We start from the raw sequence: 27302 nt of genomic DNA on the forward strand, positions 1-27302 counted from the left end.
AGGCGAGTTGGGATCCTTCTTCAGACTGATTGGAGTAGGACTGAAAGAGGGCGGGGGAGGCTGGGTCGCTGGATGCTTTCAAAGAGTTAGATAGAACTCTTAGGGATAGCTGAGTTAAGGGATATGGAGAGAAGGCAGGAACGGTGTACTGATTGTGGATGATCTGCCATGATCACATTGAATGGCAGTGCTGGCTCGAAGGGCCGAATGGCCTACTCCTGCACCTATTGTCTATTGTCAAAGCAAAAGAACCTTAATTTGCTATGGAGGCAATTTAGATTTCACAATATCTCAAAAGTAACATACCATGTATACGAGTAAAAGACTGAATAAAATAAAACAACCCAAAGTCCGTCGAATTGACCAGATCACAGACATATTTGGTGAAACAAGGTTTATAATTTCTTTAAGATTGAATATTGACTTCTGCAATAGCCATAGATTTCTTTACCCGAGTTTGCACATGCAAGTTATGAATTTCAGTTGTGTTATCTTAAACTGTAACGGTTGACTTAGATATTGAAAAATACAATTCAGAGGTTACATGGACACTCAAATTAAATCAAAATGCAGTCTCTAAAATTCCTTGTATGTGTACATACTTGGCAAATAAACGTATTCAACATTAAAGCAGTATATGAGCAATATTGACCAGCTGAAACCCTGGAGAGATGCAAAGCCCTTTTGACACAATGACAATGCCAAACCAATTCAAAGGAGATCATAATTACTGCAGAACAACAGCACCTTAATCCTTGTGTTATATATTACTATAATACTGCAAATACCCTAAATGTTAAGCAAAGAGTGAACCCCCATCTCTGTTGAAGGGTCACAAAGGAAGAGACAACTGCCAAGTTAAAAAACATTTGCAGAGACATCTTCACTTAAATAAGGACTCAACAATAGTTAATTTCAAAATAGAGGTAAAAAGGAGTTAAAGTGCAAATCAAATTTTTGGAACAAATGAGGTGATCAAGTTGCTCAAGTTTTGTTCTCCGTTCACTTCCCATACTGACTGTAACAGGAAGTCAAACAAAACCACTTTTATTTACACAATATAGAGATTATCAGATTTGCAAAATTCCAATTTAACTCAATGGTAGAATACACACTAAGAGTCCTACAATATACTCAAGACTACAAGATTCAACATGCATCAGGCCACATGATTATAGAGTGCTGAATCTCAGTTCAATACAGAGATGCTAAATCGGAACGTCAAATTTCAATTTCTGATTCCATTCCATAACATTTCTAAATTTAGATGGACATAAGTCGCATGCTTGTTATAATTCCCAAAACATAATTTTTTTAAAAAGCAAATTTACTATATATCAGTTGGTGGAGTGTAATCACAGTTGTACCCATCTAGAGCTAGAACTTGTGGTGTCTGTGCTACAATTGGCATTTCCTCCATGACGTTTCAACTATATCCTTTCAATCATGCGATTGATATATCCATAGATTACATAATTGTGTTCCTCCATTGTATTAAGATCAAGATCATTTATACATAGAGATAAAATATTGAAAGTAATACCCGATTTACTGTACAGTGAGTGAGAATAGTCAGCACATGACACTTGAAAGCAAATAATTTAACATTAAGACTTCTGTTTGCAAGAGTATTGGAAATCAGGAATCGCCATTGCAAAAATAACTCGATCTAACATTTGACACCTAGACGATAATTCTTTATATCTTTTGATCAGATGTCAAAAGAATCATATGTAACTACCATCCATTTTATAAAAATGTTATAGTAAGTGTTTATTACATAATGAGGCATGTATTCTTGAATTGTAAAATAGATCACTTCATTTTCCATCAGTCACCTTCTACGGAAACTGTTTTCTTCCTGAAATGAAGCATCATGTGCATATGTGAAATCCATGCCCAAATAAAAGTTAATAGCATTAATACAAACCTGCAATATGAACTCTAACCCAATGAACCAATGCCGAAATGCTCACCCTCCTGGACTTTTATATGGCACAAAATATATACAAAATAATAAGCATCCCCCTCTAAACAAACATATCTGCAGCAAATGTTTCTTTTAACCAAATTGACGTGAAAAATTAAAGAATCTAGGTTATTGTTCATGTCGTTTCAAAGGAAAAAAAATAAAAATCGGTAACATCAGAAGATGGAAGAAGCAAAGTGAAGAGGGGATCAAAATGAACTGCAGCTTTGCCCAGAGTCCGATTCTGTACTGTACATTTCCTGCTCACTGCTTTTAATTTCACTTGGATAGGAGATTCCACTGACGATGCTCTCTGGAACTGACTGGCAGGCAAAGTGGTTGATATCAGAACAAGAGCAATCGACAAAGGCTTCGTCTGGCAACTGTTGCGTCAGTTCATCTAATTCCCCAACTTCGAAGAAATCGGTCTGCCCCAGAATAAAGTCACAGATCCTGTTTAAAACAAAATTTATTACATCTTTATGTTGAAATATTTCTATTTAGTATTAAAAAAAAAGCATGTGAACGATTCAGCTAGTTAAAATGAGCTGATCAAAATTCAACCATTTCCAAGTGTCTGCGAAGGGTCTTGACCCAAAACGTCACCTTTTCCTTCTCTCCAGAGATGCTGCCTGTCCCCCCGGTGAGTTATTCCAGCACTTTGTGTCTATCTTAATCCCAAATATATATCGTTAACAGATAACAGCCTGTCTAACAAATTCTACTCGTGTCATCCCCATCACTTCATGATAGCCTAGACTGCCTCAGTCAATTTAGTTCTAGTTTTAGAGATACAGCATGGAAACAAGCCCTTTGGTCCACACAGATCATTGATAAACCGGTCACACTAGTTTCATGTTATCACATCCTCTCTTCCACTCCCAACACATTAGGTGCAATGTTGCAGCGTCCAATTAACGTACAAACCGGCCCGTCTTTGGGAAGAAACCGGAGCACCCGGCGGAAACCCATGCGGTCAAAGGGAGAACATGCAAATTCCACACTGACCCATGGTCAGGATCAAACCAGGTCTCTGGCACTGCGAGGCAGTAGCTCTGTCAGCTACCCCATTGCGTTGCCCTACGGTTCATGTACTTCTCAAATATAGGCACTACTGTATTGAAGTTGGCAATTTGCACAGGAATATTCTTATTTTAATTTTTTTGATAACCATTCCTCACACCTCGAAGGACGGGTCCCCTGTTTTTCAAATACTCCAACAGGATCCTGTACATTATCCGTAAACAATTATTCGAAAATCTCATCGATTAAGTGGAATTTGCAGGTAGGGTTGCACGGTCTGAGAGGGTTATTGAATAATGACGCAGAAAATTGAAAAAAAAAATTAACCCGAAGATGGAGAACCATGCAGTAGACATTTAATATTGAGCACTCCAGAAAATGCTACCATTGACCATAATGCTGCATTTCTGCAAATTGACAGGAAAAGAAAGAGGTTTTCCAGTTTTGCCTTCAAAGTCCAGTGTTCTGGAAGTGGCACAGAAAAACCACTGTTGCATTAAAGTACTAACTGTTTGAGATGGCCCACCACTTTATCCAGACGACTTAGAACAGGCAGTATATTTCAACCTCACCACTGAAATCCTCAAAGCATTTGAAATAAAATAATTATAGTCAAGAGTCATGCTGTGTGGAATCAGACCCTTCGGCCCAACTTGTACACAATGACCAAACTAGTTCCATCTGCCGGCTTTTGGGCCATATCCTTCTAAACCCACCATATTCATGTACCTGTCTAAACGTTTCTTAGACTTTGCGAAATTAACTTCCTCAACTACTCTGCCGGCAACTTGTTTCACAAACCCACCACCCATTGTGTAAAATCTTACTCCTCAGATACCTCATAAATCTTTATCCCCCTCACGTTAAACCTATGTCCTCTGGTTCTCGATTCCCCTTCTCTGGGTAAGAGACTCTGTGCGTTAACCCGATCATTTCCTCTCATGATTTTGTACGCATTATATGTTCATTAATTCTTATGAGTTACATGCATTCATCCATGTTAACATTCCACCAACATGACCTTATTAGTACAAATTTCACAGCGTTGATTGTACCTGTCATAGATTAGGCCATCAATTCCTTTCTGTTTCAATATTCTCCTATTTTCTGACTCATTGGTGTCATTACCCCAGCAAAAAATGACCAAATCTTTTGATTTAGCTTGTTGAACATAATCTGGATTTCGCAACAAGTCCTCTGTATGAACATTGACTCCCTATTAACAGGAAAGAGAGAAAATTAAATGAATTGGAAAGTACTAAAATTATTACTCTCGCATTGCTCATGGAAATGTACCCGAGTAGTACTTACCAGAAGGTTTTCTGACTGTGCAAAACTCATTGCAATTGGCGTGGTTCGACAGCGGAGATCCATAAACTCTGGATAGCTATTAGTACAGCCTTGGGTCAAGAAAAGAACTGGATACTTGTTTTGCTTCTGCCTGATCCTAATAAAAAAGCAAAACATTTAGAAACAGCTTTGTCTTTTTTGCCATACATGGATAAATGTAGGTTTTACTGCCACCGTAACTTATTAGAGATCAAATATCTAGGCTCGAGTCACCACATGGGCACACAATACATGCTTCTCTTGTTTTGTAGTTGCTATTGAAGGTAGAAGTTTAAAAATAATAATTCAAGGGATATGGAGTTCACAGGCCGAGTCAGCATGTAATTACCCAAGGGAAGGTGATGGCGAGCCATCATCTTGAACATTTTTAGTCTTTGAGGCATAGGTATACGCCAATACTGCTTGGGAGGGAGTTTATGACTTGCATTAATGACAATTTAAGTGTTTAAACTTGTTTCACTGATGTAACAAATCTACAATGATCAGAATTCATTTATTAGAACTGCATAGAGAAAAAGCAAAAATATGACAAATACATCCTTTCTTAGGCAAGGAGACCAAATCTATCACAACATACCAATCAAAGCAGGTGTAAGGAAATGTTCCAGCAATTGTATAGAGCCTTAGTGAGAATGCTTATGGACTATATAGCGTTACAATAAGGATTTCCTCACTCGCTGTTTGATTAATTAGTTATGTTGGATTAGGCCAACTACAGGTAGGAATGCCAAACCAATGAGTGAAAATAATAATTTAAAAACGCAATACAAAGAGGCATGCAGATATAAATTCATTTAAAATATATTAAATTAAAACTTACATAGAGCAGACATCAGCAACGAATGAGGAGAACACTATTCTTCGATTAGAAGCATTTTCCAAAGTACATTTTAAGATTATATCAATGGCTTTATTCATATCCATATATGTTGGCAAGTTGTCCTCCCACACACCATCCTGTCAACAGGAGAAAATAAACAGCAGTGAATTTCTGTAGACAGTCGCAACAAATAAACATCAGATTAGCAGTGCAAAAAGTGTAATCTGAAACATCTAGTGCCCCCCCCCCCCCATAATGTTTGGGACAAGGACCCATCATTTATTTATTTGCCTCTGTACTCCACAATTTGAGATTTGTAATAGAAAAAAAAAAAGAAAAAAAAATCATATGTGGTTAAAGTGCACACTGTCAGATTTTAATAAAGGCAATTTTTATACATTTTGGGTTCACCATGTAGAAATTACAGCAGTGTTTATACATTGTTCCTCCCATTTCAGGCACCATAATATTGGGGCACATGGCTTCACAGGTGTTTGTAATTGCTCAGGTGTGTTTAAATGGAGGGCACTGAACATAACTCTACCCTTCTACTACCTTACAAATGGCATTACACTACTTTGTCAATGCCTCGCACCTTCTCTTCTGCTGGAATAGTTGATGCCCACATCAGTTATCCTCATGGCCTATTAATATTGCTTAAGAACTGTACCATACCAGTTGCATTTGTTTGGATTAACAGAGTCAGAGTGATAGAGCATGGAAACAGGCCTTTCGGCCCAACTTGCACACACCGGCCATCATGTCCCAGCTACACTAGTCCCACCTGCCTGCATTTGGCCCAAATCCCTCCAAACCGGTCCTATCCATAATTTAAAAAAATATTCCTGCAGGGCTAACAAGTAGAATATTTTAATCTAACGATACAAGAATATTGGTGTGATACGATACGGTAAAACTTTATTCATCCCCGGAGGGAAATTGGATCCCCGGAGGATCACTTGTTCTTTAAAAATGTTTTCATTACCATCTCATTTGAAATAAGCAACTTCAACAATACTGTACACTTCTGTTATTAGGATGAATTGCTGCTATACCTGCTCTATTTGTGGATCAAGCTCGAGTACTGAACTTCAAGATAGACAGCAGTACTGCTAACTCAGCAATTAGTTAGAAAAAATTATGCATCCAGTAACACGTTTTTCCCCTTGCTTTAAATTTTGAAAAATCCATTCATCTAATGAATCAAACAACTGGAACAAAGTGCGAGTCACCCCCCTCAATGCTTAATGAAAACTGAAACATTATCTGAAGATATCCAACACAAAGGTTGTAGTTTAATTGGTTTCTGAAAATTGCCCCGAATGTGTAAGGAAGGGATGCAAAGTGGGATAACATAGAATTAGTGTGAACAGGTGATTGATGGTCGGCAAGAACTCTGGGCTGAAGGGACAGTTTCTGGCTAGATCTCAAAACTAAACTAAACATTACATTCATTAAACATCAGACTACATTGTGACCATTGCTGTTTTCTGCTTCTAAAACCATGTCCCCATTACAAAAGATTTCAATCCTGTCATTCTACAAAAGCAAACGGAATTACTAAATGGAATGCAATAATTTTAGGACTATATTATGCCACAAATCATGTCATAAAAGTTTACAATGCAATTACAAAATTAAACAATTGTCGTCAAGTGCATTAACATCTGCTCCCCAAGAAAAACAAATAATAAGTACTGGTCTAATAACCTGCAATGGTTGCAATTTACCCCAGTAAATGACTTGAAGACGATCCTTGTCAAAGATAGTCCTTCATCTCTTTATGATGTTGTCACTATAAACAAGCCTACTTAATACATGCATTGACCATATTTTTTTTAATAAACCATTAAAGTCAACCACCCAATGCTGAATATAGAGAATACATTACTTGCTTTTTGTTGAAGATAGACACACAAAGCTGGAGTAACTCAGCGGGGACAGGCAGCATCTCTGGAGAGAGAGAGAGAGAGAGAGAGAGAGAGAGAGAGAATCGATGAAGTTTCGGGTCGCGACCATTCGGTCACGACCCGAAACGTCACCCATTTCCTCTCCAGAGATGCTGCCTGTCCCACTTAGTCACTCCAGCTTTTTGTCTCTCTTTGGTTTAAACCAACATCTGCAGTTCCTTCTGACACATTTTGTCTACTTACCTTATGTTGATAGGGCCATTTAATTTCAATGTTGTATCCAATATTCTCAGGCACACATAATAAAACCTAAGAAGAAATTATATCTTTAAATTTGTGTGAAAATTCACAAAAATGTAAGTAAGTTTTAAAAACTAAATATGAATAACTTGTAAAATAATTAAACAAGTACACAAGTCTCGAAACTTTTTAAAAAGGCTACTTTTCATTGACCCAGATCAATTATAAATAATTAAACTGTGAGAAAGTACTACTGGAGACCACCATAGACAGTGAATCCCATTTTTATTTCACTGCATTGATGAAGATTTAGACAATTTAAGCAGTCTCACATTTAAGGATACAGAAATGATTGTCAAAATTATCTGTTGAAATTCTAACCAATTTAAATGAAGTTCTTTAAATGACATACCTGCTGCAAGGAAGGAAATGGCTGGTTTTCTGAAACATCATTTTCGTCATCCAAATTTTCTAAGGAATTAAAAGTTCAGGAAACTCAGACGTGAATATTGAAATGAGAAATTAAATGTCTTCCTACAAAATCACGGTTAAACTCAGCACTGCTTACACCAAAGGTTATCTATTCTAATGCATTTATTTAAAGCATTTCAGAAACAAATCGAGTTATTGATTTGACAATTTTTAAGCAGACTACTTTCAAACTTTACTTGCCAAAAAGATTGAATGGCAAATTCAATGAAATTTTAGATGCTTTGTGTAAAAGGAAAATGTAAAAGAAAATAATTGCATAGCGCAGGCAGCACAGTGGCGCAACAGTAGTTGCTACCTTACAGCACCATCGACCCAGGTTCGATCGTAACTATGAATGCTGTCTGGACAGTTTGTACGTTCTTCCTGTGACCGCTTGGGTTTTCTCTGGGAGCTGTAGTTTCCTCCCACATTCCAAAGACATGCTAGTCTGTAGACTAATTAGCTTCTCTAAATTGGCCCTGGTGTGTAGGATAGAACTAGTGTACAGGAGCTTGTTGGTCACCCAAATTCAGTGGGCCGAATGATTAGTTTTCACGCTGTGTCTCTGAACTAAACAATTGATTCTTTCTTTCTGTGATTGATAGAATTTCTGATCCTCTGACCAGAGAAGTCAGAAGTGAGTGGTCTACGTTTTCAATCATCAGGACATTGAATAGAAAAGTCAGATAGTCATGATGCAGCTTTAGAGGATTTGGAGTCGGGTCGCATTTGCAGTATTGCATGCCGAGTACTGTATTCTGGCACCGGTCAGGTCGCAAGGATGCAGGAACAGAGCGTTTCAAACTGCATTTGCTTTTCCAATTGTAAGCAATTTACCCTGGTAAATGACTTTTGAAGCAATTTAAAGCAAGAGGTGTTCAAAACAAAAAATTCAAAGCAATCACAGATTAAAAAAAATATCTGTTATTGCACTAGAAATACTGCATGTCAAAAAAATTATACAATTTAAAAATCTATTTGATTCCATGGAAAAAAAAATGTCTAGGTCATAATTTGGGAGACCAATTAGCATGACAGTTCAGCAAGGATTTCAAATTACAATTCTAAAACTATAAAATCAATGCCATGTGGAATCTTTGAAACATTATAACACTATATGTACCTTTATCATCATTCACCTTCAAAGCAGCCACATGAGCCAACTGAAAGATAAAATTAGCATGTGATTGTGCCACTTACGTAATAGTACAAGCTCACCAGTTCATTGTTGTGAACATGCTTCAAACTTCTGTAACACATAACCTCTCTTTTACAACATAATAAACGTGCATCTTTGCTAACAAGAGCTTACCATCTACAAGGATAAGTTCAAACACTAAAACTAAAGGAGACACAAAGAACTGCAGATCTTGGTTTAGAAAAAAATAGCCTTACCTATCGAGCAAATTCTCAAATTGATTAGTGTAATTTGAAATAATGACAGGATGGGATGCAAGCCTTTAAAAAAGTTACTCAAGATGTATTAGCAGAAATAAGGAAACCGACAATCCTTGAACAGAAATTAGTGGAGATCTTTAAAAGAAAAAGGTAGATGAACTTGTAATGCAGATTAAGTGTGAAGAAGGGCCTCGACCCGAAACTTCACCCATTCCTTCTATCCAGAGATGCTGCCTGTCCCACTGAATTACTCCAGCTTTTAGTGTCTATCTTCAATGTAACCATTCTTACACATCCTTCCTACACATTAAACCCCCTAGAAAGTAGACTTCTGGGGCTGAGTGTAATTAGATGAAAAAATGTACAAGATCATGAGTGCAGATCCGGACAAAATTACGAGAGCACACTTTGAATTCCTGCGACCACCAGACTTGTTGACGGGATGGCCACAGATGGCATTCCGTGTGGAGTATGCGCTCTTTCGGGACATATAACTCCGTCCCAGAAGAGTTGTTTGTTTTTATTATTATAATTATTTAAGTTTCCAGCAGTCCATGGTGCTTTAGAGGCATGGGAGGGGTCAGAGGCACATTGTTGAATAATTATTACATGACCTCAGTTGACCCAGCAAAATGGATAATCAGACAGGGCTCTAGAATCAAGGATGCTGGAAAATCGGTGTGTTGGACCTGAACTAAATGTCGTCTTTGGGCATTAAGCAGAGCAATGACTGCAGAGGGAAAACAGTTTGAGCTGTTGTGGACCAATTCCCCTAATATCATTATTGCCATCTACACCATCTTAGCATGTCTTGATTTGTTTATTACATTTGCAACAAGTGTTAACTTAGCTCAAAGTTTTACTGAAAACCAGCTTTCAATGTTCTCCAAATTAAAAAAAGGTAATCAGAGAATTATATAATTTCTTACCTTTAATAATTGTAACTGTTCAAATGTAAGCTCCTTTACTGGAATTTCAAATAATTCTGAAGATTCTTTGTCCATTTTCTGCAAAAAACGACATTGGAAAGCCATGTAATGTATACTAAACAAAATGCAACAGATTGTGAAAACGATTTAACTTACAGGACTTTTAAATATTTTGTATTCACCCCATATTCACATCCACACTCTCACCTACAAAACCAGGGACAATTTACTGTGGCCAACTCACAAGTCTTTGTGATGCCGAAGCATCGAGAGGAAACCCACGCGGTCATAGGGAGAATGTGATGGCATTCAAGGTCAGGATTGAACTCGGGTCACTGCCAGAGACAGCAGCTCTACCCGCTGCACCACTGGGGCAGCTATATACAAGGTGTCGCCAATTTTTTTTTAAACTCAAAGTATTTTATACTTAAAAATGCAGAAATAATGGCCTTGTGACAATACACAAATGTCAGCTTTTGGCATATTTATAAAGCAATGACTAAAGCTCAAAATTTGTGCAAAACACAAGATTTTCAGGCTGTATTGGAGCTAATTCACATATAGCTGAAATTCATTTGATGATTTCTTATTCAATTGGACAAATTGTCATAAGGAATAGGATTTCAATTAGGCCATTTGGCCCATCAAGTTGACTCCGCCATTCAATCACGGCTGATCTATCTCCCCCTCCTAACTTAATTCTCCTGCCTTCTCCCCATAACCTGACACCCGTACTAATCAATAGCTACAGAATCTATCTCTGCCGTATAAATATCCACTGACAGCCTCCACAGCCTTCTGTGGCAAAGAATTCCACAGATTCACCACCCTCCGACAAGAAATTTCTCCTCATCTCCTTCCTAAAAGAACGTCCTTTATATTCTGACTGTGGAAATTGTGGAAGAAAGTGAAGTCACCAACCACAAATTATGGAATTTCCTACCTAGATGCTGAATTCCCCAAATTGCTTTCAATTTTGAGAAATGGCAGCAAAAATCAATAGATTCACCAATAGTGCACCACAAAACACAGACTTGTTCCTTCACAGTTGGGGCATAAATCATGCAATTTGGTGCCTATTTCAACTGTACTTGTACAAACACTGATCCTGCCCGCAACAACCATGCCACATTTTATGTGTAGGAAGGAACTGCAAATGCTGGTTTAAACCAACATTAGACACAAAAAGCTGGAGTAACTCAGTGGGTCAGACATCATCTCTGGAGAAAAGGAGTCTGACGAAGGGTCTCGACGTGAAACATAACCTATTCCTTTTCTCCAGAGATGCTATCTGACCCGCTGAGTTACTCCAGCTTTTTGTGTCTATGCATAAATTTATGCTCTGTACAGTATTAGTGATGTGATTTAAAAAAACAATCCCTATTAATTTCTTTCCAAACCAAACTAAACTACAACTTCAAGCTACAGCTGTACGCTAAAGTGAGGTTAAGTAAAATAACCCCGAGGGCTGCCTCTTTGTAAACATGTTGGATGAAAGTCACAGTACAGATCATTTACTTTAAATGCTGATTAACATATCTTCTTAATGAGTAAGCAGCATAAAAATGAAAACAGAATCACATGGAGACAGAGACTTCAAATCTTGAGCAAGAAACAATAAATAGTGCTGGAGTAACTCGGCAGATCAAGCAGCATCTATGGAGGAAATGCACAACGTTTCAGTCAGGTCCCTTCTTCAGATTGATGCAAAACAAAAATTACATACCTTTTTCATTGATATACAACAGGTGAGATCATGGTATACAATTGGAACGTGGTCCTTTGAAAGATGTACATCGAATTCTACAAAGCCAGCACCCTGAAAGAAACGAATAGTCCCCTTATTTTCCAGGAATTGGACAGCAATAGAGTCTTGTAAGAAAGTTAACCAATTATAACCATATAACCATATAACAATTACAGCACGGAAACAGGCCATCTCGACCCTTCTAGTCCGTGCCGAACACATAATCTCCCCTAGTCCCATCTACCTGCGCTCAGACCATAACCCTCCATTCCTTTCCCATCCATATAACTATCCAATTTATTTTTAAATGATAAAAACGAACCTGCCTCCACCACCTTCACTGGAAGCTCATTCCACACAGCTACCACTCTCTGAGTAAAGAAGTTCCCCCTCATGTTACCCCTAAACTTCAGTCCCTTAATTCTCAAGTCATGTCCCCTTGTTTGAAACTTCCCTACTCTCAGTGGGAAAAGCTTTTCCACGTCAACTCTGTCTATCCCTCTCATCATTTTAAAAACCTCTATCAAGTCCCCCCTTAACCTTCTGCGCTCAGATTATAAGCAAATTATATGCTTGTTTCTAACATTTCAGATTTACTTCTGCTAAAATGGATTACATTCATCATACATAATGCTGCACAATTCTAATACAACGGATGAATACATCTCTGACAATTACAAACATTACTGTTTGAACATTTGTACTGGTGCTAAGTATTTTACACCTTTCCTCTGTCTTTCTGCCTAATATTCTCTCTCATCACTATAGTTTGTAAGTTTCTGCTTGTTACTAACTATGTTAATAGCTCATTCACAAAACAATGCGAGGTGGAAGTCCTGGACAAGTACAATCATAATTGGAGTGTTTTCAAAGTTTCAGAAATGGCACATGTAAACACGTCAGCTGTCTCGCACATGATCAACTGGAAAAATGACTGGTAACTTGGAAAACAAAGTTAAACGAGACTTTAATAGTTCAGAAGGATAATACTTCAACAGATCAACACTCCCTCGGGACTTAATATGGAGCAACACTTAAAAAATGTATGGTTCAAGTCCCAGAGAGGTCTGAAACCACAATCTTGAAGATTATAAGCAAACGCCCAACCAGCTGAGCCAAAATGAGATGACAGCAGCACATGCAATCATGGATACAAACCAATAATTTGTTGACAACTCTAACTTGGGCCGAACACTTGAATAAAAGCAAAAACATGAGAAAAACATTTTCTCTCTCACTTGGGTTCCTTCAGTTGACCGCCATTAAGCAATAGTAAAAACACAACAGTAAACAAGATGGCACCCGGATAGGGAATTGCTGTGACATTAGGTAACCCAATGCAGTTAAATTCTTCCAGAAGAAGAAACTTTCTGACAAAAATATCTAATTGAAACCGAGCCCGTTAATTTCTGGACATTAGAAGGTCCCAGTGCTTGATGAGTTCCTGACACACGGCCAATCAGCACATCGAAAATTATGGCAGTGACAAGGCAGATTCTCAATTTCAATCTTCAAATATACGAGAAGATGAAAGGTTCCAAGAGCAAGTTCTGAAGGCAGACTGAATAAAGTTGGAGGTGCAAATTTACTTTGATGGGGACTGGAATAGCATACTTTCAAGTCAAATGGAATTTTAGGTATAAGAGCAGTTTAATTCTGTCAAACAGTTGAATGGAGATGGAATCAAATGATAAGCATACAAACTTTGCAAAAACAGGCAAAAGCAAATTGCAGTCTTCTCAAACCTTTACAAGACATGGGGACAAGCAGTTGACAGGAATGAAGAGATCTTGAAAGAGATTGTGGTACAAAGTTGATTCTGTGGCTTTGGATGATATACCGTGGCAACTTTTACATGAAGGAAATGTAGGGAGACAGCTGCATCCTTGTAGATGGTTTAAAATGGGAAGAGGAAGCCTTAGGCTGGTCAGATTTGAACCAAGCCGGGCCAGTATCATAGATCAAGACAAGGGAGACATTGGCAGGTGATCATAAAAACCACAGAGATCGAGGGCAAAAAGATTAAAATGCAAGTAATACAAGATCATTCATTAGTTTATTCCATGTTATGGGCAGAATACAAATGATTAAATGCATATGTAGGAGGCAGCCAGAGATCTGCACACAAACACACAATAAAGTTGAAGATAAGGTGGTAATAAGACATTGGGTCTTCTTCATCTCCTTCTCTACCCCACCTTTCCTCCCAAACACAAAAATATGGAAAGAGAAAACTGCCCAAATGGAGAAAAACAGAAGTAACAGTAAAATTCATCTCACATGCACTCTCACGAAGCATTATCACTACTTCTGCTATTCAATATGTCATCATCTCCTCCCTGTGCTACACATCCTCTTTTTCACCATGACCCTCTTCTTCCAACTTGAGGTCCGTCTCATTTTAACAATCCCAGCTTTGATGAAAGAAAAGCGAAAATGTTGGCCATTTCTCCCTCTACAGGGGCTGTCCGACCTATCATATACTGTCAGCAACTTCCAGTAGTATCCCAAGATGGGGAAGATAGCAGATTTAGTTCACCACTGAGCTCATCAATGAAACTTGGGCTTCCATTTCCTGGACCGCTTTCCAAGTAAGCAATGATGGCAACAGAAGAATAAGGGTTTAGCACAATCTGCAAACGTTTGGAATAAAAGGCAAGGTGCAAAGCAGTGGACAGCTCAACACATCACTTTCTGCAAAGAAGTGAAAACCTTAGGGTTCTCACCTCATCCGTTCGGGGGCAAGGTTGAAGTAGTTATGGGAAAAGGGTTGAAAAAGGTACAGTAAAATAAAGTAACATCAGGATATCTCTTTCTAGGATCCTGAAGTGAAGGTCCATTTTGGTTAGGGAACAAATTTATTGGAGTTCCATATTACAAAGTCCCAATCTCAGTATACATTTGCATCTAGCAAGACTGCATCAAAATCCCAATACCTTTCTCGATCTATCACCACTGAGCTAAACACCTTCAACAAATATCCCACAGGGATGGAACAATGTAAAAATTAAGAATTATTCAGCTCCACTATTGAACACGTTTGCCTCAAAATTCAGCAGGGGGTCCCCGCTTATTTGGCGGCCGAGCTCAAAGTAATTGTCGAACTGTTCCTGAAGTGAACAAGAGAATGGACCCCACACGTAAAATTTGCAGGTCGAAAAGTCCTCTACCAACCCGACCCCACTGACTATGAATAGTAACGATCCATGAAGCAACTGTTGAACTGTGGTCCCAATCCCATATCATGGTATCCAACGCCCAACGAAAGCAGATGAGATTCACGATTGCCATCAGTGCGTCATAACAGTCTTCGCTATCTACATAACACAACCTCAAATACTGCATATGGTGTCCAGTCAAGTTTTCCCTGTCCTACTGCTTGCTTGTCTCTACAAAATTCTCCAAATCCAATGACAGCACGAGCAAAGTAGCATTAAATGGTCAATATAACCAGTATCGAGGCCCTAATCACATTCAGTCAATTCCAAAAGTCAAGCTACATTCTTCTTATGTCCAAGATCAGACTCTTAAAACTGTCACCAGGTACACAGCTTGGGCAGATACAAATCAAATGAAAAACCAACAAGTCTATCTTTCAGTCTGAAGAATAGTTCCAACCCAAAATATCACCTATTCCTTTTCTCCAGAGATGCTGCCTGGCCTGCTGAATAACTCCAGCAATTTATGTCTATCTTTGGTATAAACCAGCATCTGCAGTTCCTTCCTACTCATTTTATCCAGAGCTGTCAGCTGTACTGGTCAGGAATGTGCTGGAGGGCATTCCGCAATAAAGCGAGCTGCGTAGTCATACCACTTTGCATCTGAATCCTAGGCTTTGTGCCAACTGTAGCCGGCGAAGCTGATGTGGACCCATTTAAAAAAAACTTCATACAGATACTTACAAGGTCAGGATGTTTCTTATTTTTATTGCTACATACATGCTTTTAATAGTAATATTTTTAAAGATTACTTTTTAATTTTCAAATTTAAATGGCTCTAACCACCAGTTTGAAAATATGAATTCCATTGTATCTATTTATTATAAAACAAGGCATTTTTCCTATAATGAAAACAAAAATGTATACTTAAAAGCAATGTTGCAAATCATAAGCTGGCAATATTGGGCTTGGACATATTAACAATTTTATTCAACAAATAGTTACATTAACAAGATTTAAATTCTTGGGAGAAACTATGTCTCAGTGTGACCTTTTAAGGCAATATATACTTGGAAACATGCAGAGATGTTTTATTACTTACGTGACTAGCGGCATTTTTAAAGGAAGCTATTGTGTTTTCTCTGACCTTTGCGAGGCTAAAACATAATTTTGTTTTAGAAAATCAGCTCTATGAAACCATAACATATGTTGCTTCTGTATGTATAGCTTAATTTCATAAATTATTATTGGAATAACCAAATTTAATTCCCCAACATTAATGAACAAAAGTACTTGTAAACTGGAAAATAAATGTTCTGACATTTAAAAACAAAATCACATTTTATCTACAAATCTTGATGTTAGAGAGAGTACAAAGAAAATTGCTCAGTAAACACAAAAAGCAAGTCTAAATCCCTTTGAAATACTTGAACAAGTGCAGGAAAGTTAACCAGGCTTTTGTTTATGTGACAGAAATCCTGTTAACAAAGGCAAGTCAACTTCCTCTGGTGTTACATTCAGCGAGTATAGTCCCTCAGTGAAGTAGGCTTGCAAGATAGGGAAGGGCAAAGTAGAGGATCACCATTTTGAAGCAGTCATTGTAATTGTGAAAATAACATTTATCTTTGCAGATATGTCACAATGTAAATATGCAATCCCATCAGAAGGCAGAGAAAATGGAAATAAGATCAAAAGACAAAGACAATGAGATGAGAAAAGATATACATTTTTAATCAAGAATAAATGCACAAAGGAGAAAGGAAATGAAGGGCAAATAATAGGAGATTTGAAACAAATTGGGAGTGCAGTTGCAAGAATATTTGTACAATACTGACATTGAGTCATCTATTGGAGTAACTGGCATGTACTGCAAATAATACAATGATTTGCCACCATGCAACTGTTTGGTACTAACTGCAGCTTTTAATTTTTTTTAAAGAATGAGGAATAATGGACACCAAAAAATTACATTTTAAAGTGCATCTCTATTTTGAAACAATTCCACATTTGCAAAAAGTTAAAATTTTAAAAATGCAGATTTCCATCAAATAAAATATTCAAAAACTGAAAGTAATCAGACTATTATTAAATCAAGACCAACTTATATAGAAAGTTCTAGAAAATATTCCTTGCTGATACAGAAGAGGAAAAGCTGACGCAAGTACCTGTAGGCACTATAAAACAACTTAATCTACCACCATTGCCCATAGCTATTTTAATAAAACGAATTTGGTTTTAAATTAAAACCAGCTTTAATGTGTGTTGAAGGAGGCCATTGATAAATGCTAAAACCAAATCTAACAATGAAAATTACATTAAATGAATGAATATGCACGAGATTGAGATAAATACACTACAATGAGCCAAATATTTACTAACACAATTGGAAATGTAGAAACAGGAAAGCGCTTTGTGGTTTGTTATTTGGGTGCAGATTTACAGGCTGGGCACATTTAATAAGTCGTGCTTTATACTTAACTCAGCAGAAAGTGTAGAAGAATTTTATACACCTCTCATTGATGCTGTAGATTGAAATTATTTGATTTAGATTAAAATGATTTTATTTTTGCCAATTTAACACTTACGTTGCTGATGTTGAGTTTACGGAACCTCTGTGTCCAACATCCAAGGGCATTCTTGGTTTCCAGTACTTGGACAGTGAAGGAGACATATCACAAATAAACCCTTCCATGGGCTTAATAACGATGTAGTCAACTATTTGTGCATAAAGGCAGATAGAAGCATTAATTACATACTTCAAAGCATATTATTAAAGAATGCTTAATTCAGACTTATCACCAATATTGACTCGTGTGGGTAAAAGGCAGTTTTTCTCACCCTGTAGCATGCAGAACAGACTTAGTATATAGAATGTCAACACATCTTTCACTTAACCATAATAAAAACTGCTGGAAGAACTCAGTAGGTTAAGCAGGTTCTGTAGAGTGAAAGGAATTGTCGATGTTTTTGATTGAGACACTGCACCTGGCCCTAAAAATGCCGTTACCAAAAATAATTGAGATGTATGCAGCAAATGTTGATATTCTACTGTTGCAGAATTATGCACCATAGCCTAAAAATTCAACGTTTCCATTTCTAGGTGAATTAAACTTGAAGGTCCCGACCCAAAACCATGTCCTCCAGAGGTGCTGCCTGACCCGCTGAGTTATACACGCACCTTTTTTTCTTATATTAACAACCATCTGCATTTCCTTGTGAACATTAATGCCCAATTGGATTCCCTACAAGCATTTCAGCCGCCCCCCCAAATTGGCAAAAATATACCGGAAACAGTGTTAGGGTGGTCGATTAGGAAAAGGGGAGATGCAACGAGACCTGGGTGCCATGGTACACCAGTCATTGAAAGTAGGCATGCAGGTGCAGCAGGCAGTGAAGAAAGCGAATGGTATGTTAGCATTCATAGCAAAAGGATTTGAGTTTAGGAGCACGGAGGATCTACTGCAGTTGTACAGGGTCTTGGTGAGACCACACCTGGAGTATTGCGTACAGTTTTGGTCTCCTAATCTGAGGAAAGACATTCTTGCCATAGAGGGAGTACAGAGAAGGTTCACCAGACTGATTCCTGGGATGTCAGGACTTTCATATGAAGAAAAACTGGATAGACTCGGCTTGTACTCGCTAGAATTTAGAAGATTGAGGGGGGATCTTATAGAAACTTACAAAATTCTTAAGGGGTTGGACAGGCTAGATGCAGGAAGATTGGTCCCGATGTTGGGGAAGTCCAGAACAAGGGGTCACAGTTTAAGGATAAGGGGGAAATCTTTTAGGACCGCGATGAGAAAAACAGAGAGTGGTAAATCTCTGGAATTCTCTGCCACAGAAGGTAGTTGAGGCCAGTTCATTGGTTATATTTAAGAGAGTTAGATGTGGCCCTTGTGGCTAAAGGGATCAGGGGGTATGGTGAGAAGGCAGATGGGATACTGAGTTGGATGATTAGCCATGATCATATTGAATGGGGGTGCAGGCTCGAAGGGCCGAATGGCCTACTCCTGCACCTATTTTCTATATTTCTATGGTCTATATCCAAAAATCGAATGTTAAAACACAATTGGTGAAAGTTCCAATGCCAGCAAGATCACCAGATCTTAATCAAAGGGATACAAATATGGTAAAAGTGCAGGGAGGGGGTCGAAAAGCATAAAAAGGGTCGGGCAATTTACTCTCAAAATCACAAATTATGTAGTAACTGCCAAATGCACAGAAAATCATTAATATTTATTCAGAGATCTGCCGCAGATGGCGAGAGAACGAGCTGGTAACAGTGAAATAGTCACTCAGCAGCATAATTTGGTGTGTGCCCGAATCCAGGAAAACTTCAGAAAAGATAACATACATTGCAAATGAAAGAGCCCAGTACAATTTGCACATAAAAGCTTCAAACAAACTAATTCTCAGGCATATACATTGTTTTGAATATTAGTACCTTTTACTTTCCCAAGAGTCTTTCTCGAATTTCTGCTCATGATAGGAAGCGTGATAAGTCCACTGGACTTCTCTACTATTGTTGAAGAGAGAAGACAGGCAGAGCCGACATGACCAGGGAGTGGGTCACCTTGCACCACTGCTACGCCCAACTCTTCCTGTAAAATGTAAATAGAGCAGTGAAGAAGTTTAAACAATATTTAAAAGTACCGGGTGGTGCCAGCAATGGCTGCCTCACAAACAGTCTGTCTGTCCCTTTCTTCTTTGTGTTTTAATAGTATGTGTTAAATGTAGGCTTTTAGTGTTCTTCAGCTTGTGGGAGTGGGGTGACCTCCATTTAAAACTCGGCAGGCCATTCAGGTGCAGCATGACCTACATGAGAGTCAGACATGAGCAGATAAATCTGCTTACTTCTGTCGTAAACTCAGACAGCAGGTCCTTCAGTGAACCATGAACATTAATTAAAAGCCAACTATTTCAGGTTTCAATACCTTTGCTGGGAGATGGGATTAATACAGATAAGTGCCCGCTGGTTGGCATTGGGTCAATGGCCTGTTTCCCTGTTATATGAATCTATGTCACATTAGAATAGCCAAGTTGTGAACACATTGAATCAGCAGAAAGCACCCGCATCTTTTGATGGAGGCAAATCATTATTGGAGTATCTGAAGGTGATCAACCTGGGACAGTGTCAATATCCGGGGGTTGGGATGAATGACCAGCCATAACCATCTTCACGCATTGATTTCAGCCACTAATTAGTTTTTCCCTCGGATCTTTAGTACAATTCATCAAATGTAGTTTTGATGTTAAAGAACAGTCACTGCTACTTAATCTTCCAAATTCAAAACTGGTGCACTGTTGCAGCTGCATTCAAAATGGCAGTATTACATGATTCTTCTTCAAACCGAATTACAACTGGACGTTAAAAAATTGTATCGAACAACCTGAACAAAACCTCTCTAGGAAACTGAAGGCCAGCAATACTTTAAGCAGCAAATAATCTAAATCGGATTAGATTCCATAACCCGAAATCATACACATGTGAAAATGAAGAAACTATACCATTTAAGCATATTGCTTACAATAATATGAAAAAAAGAGCCAAGGCTTAGCACAGGATTAAGCTATTGTAGCAATAATTGTTTCCAAAATAGAGGGGTCATAATAAAAGCTTTCCTTCCATCTCAAACACTGCAAATCAAGCCAATAATAAGAAATTTGCAGATTATATTTAAGGTTATAAAATAATAAAATCTCATACCTCAAAGAAGTCAAAAATTAGCTCCAGGTTATCTGGCTCCATAGTTTGAATGCTATACTCTGTCCACTGGCCAGGTTCCAAGGCATAGCCACATTCTGGCTGAGAGTGACGTGACCTGTATCCATTGTTGCTGATTAAGGCAATTTCTAAAGTATTGGCGATTTTCTCAGCTAAGATAGTCACAGGTTTGTCATCATCTTCACCTTCTTCACCCTCTTCTTCAAATCCCTCCAATGTCAACTTCACCCTTTAAGTACAAAACGGGGATTCAACCAACCTTACATGTCTAACGGCAAATTCAGTAATAGGTACTAAAAACCTTATTCAGGAAACTGCATCATACAAGTACAATGCTAATCTAATTACTATTTGGAAATTCCAATATTTCAGCAATTGACACAGCTGGTGATATATGCTGTGTCATACAAGCACACAGCTAATCTAATTACTATTTGGAAATTCCAATATTTCAGCAATTGACACAGCTGGTGATATATGCTGCACACCCTTTCAACTCACTTGGGCCCTAGTACCTGTGTTCTATTTGAACTCACCAGGACCCAACTTTTCATGTTTATCAGGAACACCTGAAAATTTATTTAGATGTTTAGATATTACTGCTTAACATCAAAAAAAATAAAATTGCTTTGGAATATTAATAGGAATAACATTCAATTGTTCTGAAAATTTGCCAGTTGAGCACCAAAGTCCTGGGTGTGCTAAATTATTGGAGTTTTATTGTACTATTCCTAAAGCTAGTTGTATCCTGGATAAATCAAATGAGTGTGACTGTTTTACTCCCCTAATGTCTGAAGTTGGTTAACACAAACTATTCTGTTGAGATCAACATAACTATCAGTCTAAAATGGTTACATGCAGTGTACAACTCCCACGTCACTCAGATTCTGAAAATATACATCACATCAAAGTATCAATGTAATACTTAAAACATTATCTCCCCCCCTCTGCTTCCACGCCCATGCTAGGAAGAATGCTCCAGAGATTTAGTACACCATCACTAAAACCTCTCTCCATAGATTAGATTAGATTTTATTTTACTAGAGGCTATGCCATTCTCTTTGGCCCCATGAACTTCAATGGGTTGATTTCTGTTCTCTAATCTGTAGATCATACCACCTAATGAAACAAGCTGAATACTTGGAACTCCATTTCAGCAGCCTGGTCATAAGGTACCAAATTTACATCAGAATTTCCATCCAATTTTCTTCTGTCGTCACGACCTATTATCCAAAAATCCATAGACAAATGCTGCAATTTTAGCTCATTCAAGCATCTAATGCTGATTGGTAGTCCAATTCTCATCTGCTATAACCAATCAGCATATGAATGTGTTCGCTATATGGTTGAACAGGCAAACTATATTGTGATTTGCTTGTCGTGCCATTATCTAAATTAGCAACCCATGGTTGTGGATTCAAGGTGGAAATGTTAATTGAAGACTGATAAGATATTAAATGAATTTCATGCAACTAATGTAAACTGGTTAGAAAAGAAACAATCAAGGGAAGGACTTCCCAGAAAGTATTTTTTAGATTTATGGGTCAGCACCATTTTCTATACATTTGAGCGCTTTTCAGATTAAAACACAGAATTCAGCAGTTTTCATAAATGCATATGGACTGATCCAATTGCAAAGTAGGATCAGGCAGCCTAACTATATTCTTTTAAATCTGCAGGCAATAGATTGAGGTTTGGCCAATGGAATATTATCATTAATTTAAATAGGACAGCAATTTTAACTGAATAACATACCACCTGTCTTCGCAAACAATCAAGCACCTGTTTACATTTCTTTACTTTCCTCTTTAAATCTCAACATTTCAAATGGTTTACCTAAATCTTGATTTCTTGAACTTCTTTTTGGATATGGAAACTGGAGGTTTTTCAGAATAGTGCAACCTCAAGCGAATTTCACTTTGGCATGTTAACCAGCCAGAATCCAATTTCTCAATGTCATCTGTAACAAATTCAGTCACTCAGTTTGAGGGTTTTTTTAAAAAAAAATAGATAAAAGACACGATTAAATCATTCTCAAACATTTAAAAAAAAACATGGAACATCAAATACAAGTCAGCCATCGACTTCCTAGAATATCTATGCTTGTGGGATTTTAATGAAAATTACATCTGGTAGAGGCATGTAATTAATATATAGTACATGACACCAGTGTGAACATTTCATGAACATCAGCACTGTGATCAGTGGAATTACGCACTAAATTTAGCATTGAAGATGTGGCTAGTAAAATAGAAAGACAGAAAAATTGTCAGAATCAAACAAAATGAGACAACATTTCAAAAGGTACTAGCCCAAAGTGGATAATTAGATTTATTAACAGCTTAAGACAAAAGGAAGAACAGATCAATTCAAACAAAGCTTAGAAATAAGAAACCGGTTACAAACAAGGGAGACAAGAGCAGTAATTTGGCTTTTAAAGGGGACACTCGTGTGCACATGAAGCCTATTGATGATACCCTCTGCCATACTCTCTACTCTTTGAACTTGACCCATAAACCATCACGTCAGGAAATTAGGGTTTTTTTCCCCTCTGTCTTAAGCATTCTGATGTCCTCCAAACTGGTTCAGCTTTTCTCCCTGTTTGAGAACTATTGATGAGATGGAGGGAATATTTGGTACATAGATTGGCATTAGCTGGAGGGGTGAAAACTTAAACGGGAGCAATTATTGTTAAATATTTCCCATCGCAAGTCCCAGAAACAGTGCGCCAATTACCACTTTTGGGCATCTTACCATGTTCTTGCTTACATTAACTTTCTTCTACCTTTTGTTGTGATTGAAAATGTTTTACATTTTCTTCAAAATTACAATAAGACACATTGGTGTTGTCAGAATCAGAAAAGGACAAATAGCTCCTGGTCTAGTTTAATGAGCAAAAGCGTAATGGCAAGAACAGGGATTAGTAGTAGGTTCCGAAAAGAGAGGCATTGACAAGAAATGTCACGATGACAGTTTCTTCCCAGCAGTTATCAGGCAACAGAATCATCCTACCACAACCAGAGAGCATGGCTGAACTACTATCCACCTCTATGATGACCCTCGGAAAATTATGATTGGACTTTGCTTGTTTTAACTTGTACTAAACGTTATTCCATTATTATGTATCTATACACTGTGAATGGCTCGATTGTAATCATGCAATTTCTATCTGCTAACTAGATAGCACGCAACAAAAACCTATCACTGTTCCTCGGTACATGTGACAATAAACTAAACTGAACTGTCCATGCCAACATATGGCTCCCGGCAGAGAAAGCACATTTTGCGATACAGGTATAGAAGTATACTTAATGGCATGTGGAAGTATTGATGCTTAGAATGTTGTAAGATCGGTCTTCCTAAATCTAATTGTAGCTATTTCACAGTAATTTAATAACACATGGAAAGTGTCTGTGCACAGCATTATCTCAGTAAATTTCATTTTTAATAGATTCTAAACAGAACTCCAAACACAGTAAACTTTATCCACCATCTATTGAACTTCCATGCAACGATAAGCGATTTAAACATGAATAGGACACAGTACTCTCTCTCTCTAAATCCCAAGATTTAAATACATTATACATTACATTTTGTACTTTATGCTGTTTTTTTCCTTCCCCTGCACATCTGAGAACCTCTACCCCGACTCCCTGAAGAGCCTCACTACCTCTTGGCCGTTCACTGACTGCACTGGCCCAATATGTTACACACATATCTGTTAGCAATAGTATTAAAAGTGTGCTAGTACTTCATGCCCATTGCAGACCAATAACAACATTCAATCTATATGTAGTGCCGCAGAAACTCCTATATTTATGATATTTATCCTATCTTATTATTACTGAATTATAAAAATAACCCTACTCACTGTGGATCCCAAAGTTTCCATCATCCAATATGCACTCTTCTAGAAAAAAAAAGGAAGCAATGGGAAAAGTCAATAATTGTTACAAGCATAACATTTTCAGTTCAAAAGTAAACAATTTTATATTCCTAGTTGTAATACAGAGCTAGGAATTAATTTAATATTTTTTATTTCAGCACATGATATATGATTTTGGAATCCATAATATTGAAGCATTTTTAACCATATACTTATCACCAAAAAGAACACGTTTTTGAAATATCTTTCCTGGATTACATAGTGAGCACCGAAGGTCATATCCAGGTCTTAAAAATGCAAACAAAATTTGTACGGCAAACATTTTTTAAATTTCATTCCTCAGAAACCGAACAGCCAGGGAGAAAGTTAAAGACAACAAATTCGGCTTGACTAGTAATGTTTACGGAAAACTAGGATTGAAGAGGAACATAGCAAACCACAATAATGTGAAGCCTAAATGCCCACAAATCTAGGGCCAATAAGTGCATAGGCAATCAGGCTACCTATTTTGCAATGAAATTACCTTCACTAAGGCAATGGAAGTACGTTAACGGCATGGAACAGACATTAGTCAACCATTTTTCAAGAGAGTGGGCACATTCCACCTTGTTGAGGAATACGAATTAGGCAACGCTTTCATTAATTTACAAATTTACAAGCCAATAAAAATGAAATGAACTTCACATTACTGTCAGTAGCCACTAAGATGGAATGAACTCAGTCAATTCACTGAAAGAAACCCTCTGTTTACTTGCACAATAACTTCACTGTGCCCCAAAAAGCCCCCCCAAAAAGATGGCCATTTAGAAAGGTTGATCACTAAGTCAACTTTGACCCAGGATCTAAAACAGAAACCATTGATGCCCAGTGTTTCCACAAAGTAATTTCCAGACCCAGTCCGAAGGATCCTGACAAAAAACAATGTCTGTCCATTTTATCTCCAAATATACTGTTGACCCGTTCAACCTTGTTAGGTGAGCATCTGACAGTTATAAAGGGAAGTCAGCTAACAAAAAAAGAGGGAGAAAGGAACAGAATGTTGATGAGGTTAGATGAAAATAGGTGGGAAGAGATTAATGCCGTACAAACATGAACTTGGAGAAAAGAAATATCCAAAACAAAAAATGCCAAAAGCCCTCAGCAGATCTATTGGTCTGTTTCTGGGCAGTAAATTGGGATAGATTTTGAGCCCATGCTGGATTTGGGCCAGAAAAAAGGGAGGCACAAATGTTCGCTAAATAGCATGCTCTTTATTTAGTGTATTGAGACAGCCAGGACTTGGTTTCAAGACGTTCGGTGCTCTTGCTATGTATCCACAATACGCAAAAAACCTCTTCCTGGCTTACTTTATTATAGCAAAGGCATGAACAGATAATTGAATTGTAAAATCTTTATATACAATTAGAAGTACGATCTTCTGAGTTTCATCATAAAAAAAACTTCCTATGCAAAGAATTGTTAATAACTGTAAGGTCCACCCAAATACTATTCTTCTGAATATGTTCCTAGAGTAGTAAGTATGCACAGTAAGTAATATCAATATTCATTAATCATCTTCGATGGTAAGTACAAAATATGGAAATCAATACAGCCTCACAACAATAAAAAAAAAAAAGCTTTAGCATCTTATTCAAATGAAATGAACTACAATTTTGCAAATGAACTACAATATTGGGCTCAATGGTCCTTGGCTCACCTTATAACTGGGGTTTATTTGAAATCAAGCAATTACTAAAGGTAGAACAAATAGGATGGTGCTCAATTCGGTTTCTTCATTAGCACCAGAAACCTGGAATTCTAGACATTGTCACAACAAAGGGAAAACTGGTATTTTAGGGGGAAAAGTCAAATCTTAAAAAGTTTTACACCAATGACATGCTCATGGAACATTGTCACTTGAGATGCCAATTTCAAGGAAAGGGCCACCAGAAGGAAGCCGACTTCAGAAGAAATACAGTCAGTTCGACTCCTAAACTACAAAACAGGTCATTTCTGGCAAGGCTCAAAAAGGGTTATTTAAAAAATAATTAATGAAAATTGTGAATCTGGGAAAAGGAAATGAAGGCAACTCACTTCATGAAGTAACCCAGAGATGGTATTGTCTGAGCAACAGCAGTAACATCTTAGGGGAACTGTGCATTGTTTGAGCACGCATGATCAACTCTTTTCTTCATTATCTCATGTTTTGCTGTCGCTACAGATGATCCATTACAGAGATGTACAGCCTGCTAAATATTGTACTCACCTGTGACATGCAATTTAATTCTTCCAAACCTTATAGCTCATAGACGTTTTAATTGCTTCGTTTGTCTGCATTTATAAATCCAAACCTTAACAAAAACTTAATTACAAGTTAAGTGCAAAATACCACATTTGGTGGTAGTGCCCTGGATCAGCAATAAGCTGTTTTTGCTATGCCAGCCAAGGGCATGATGCATTTCACAGCCTCCACACACCAATTTAACAATCATATACACTCAGCTGCGAGAAGATCAGGTGCTTCATACAAAAGCATTCAGCTGGATTCAAGAAGTTATGGTGGGGAGGCTGGTGTGCAGTGGGGTGAATTGGAAGGAAGGCTAGTGAAGACGCTACATTATGGCTCTTTTAACCGCAGTGTGTTCATTGGGAACAAGAGGAAGAAACAGAATAGAGTATAAAATAGCACTTTGCAGA

The 27302-nt window shown here is 37.7% G+C and overlaps 1 protein-coding gene across 2 annotated transcripts in view; it reads right to left on the reverse strand.

Moving 5' to 3' along the window:
• Positions 1-379: 379 nt before the first annotated feature.
• The window catches only part of gpcpd1 (glycerophosphocholine phosphodiesterase 1), a 33578-nt gene continuing 6655 nt past the window's right edge, over positions 380-27302 (reverse strand). Inside the window, exons 5-20 of one of the 2 annotated variants that reach the window (XM_033026217.1) lie at positions 26067-26069; positions 24612-24650; positions 22577-22700; positions 20723-20969; positions 19460-19616; positions 17601-17730; positions 16118-16172; positions 11837-11929; positions 10111-10188; positions 8907-8946; positions 7725-7783; positions 7316-7381; positions 5163-5299; positions 4304-4439; positions 4048-4208; positions 380-2422 (exon numbers count right to left, since the gene is read on the reverse strand). In XM_033026217.1, the coding sequence (XP_032882108.1) occupies positions 2179-2422; positions 4048-4208; positions 4304-4439; positions 5163-5299; positions 7316-7381; positions 7725-7783; positions 8907-8946; positions 10111-10188; positions 11837-11929; positions 16118-16172; positions 17601-17730; positions 19460-19616; positions 20723-20969; positions 22577-22700; positions 24612-24650; positions 26067-26069 (1769 nt within the window). In that variant the 3' untranslated portion in view covers positions 380-2178. The remainder of the gene's footprint in view (positions 2423-4047; positions 4209-4303; positions 4440-5162; positions 5300-7315; positions 7382-7724; positions 7784-8906; positions 8947-10110; positions 10189-11836; positions 11930-16117; positions 16173-17600; positions 17731-19459; positions 19617-20722; positions 20970-22576; positions 22701-24611; positions 24651-26066; positions 26070-27302) is intronic. The other variant, XM_033026218.1, reaches the window with a different exon arrangement.

This window comes from Amblyraja radiata, chromosome 8 (genome assembly GCF_010909765.2).
Source record: "Amblyraja radiata isolate CabotCenter1 chromosome 8, sAmbRad1.1.pri, whole genome shotgun sequence".
NCBI lineage: Eukaryota > Metazoa > Chordata > Chondrichthyes > Rajiformes > Rajidae > Amblyraja > Amblyraja radiata.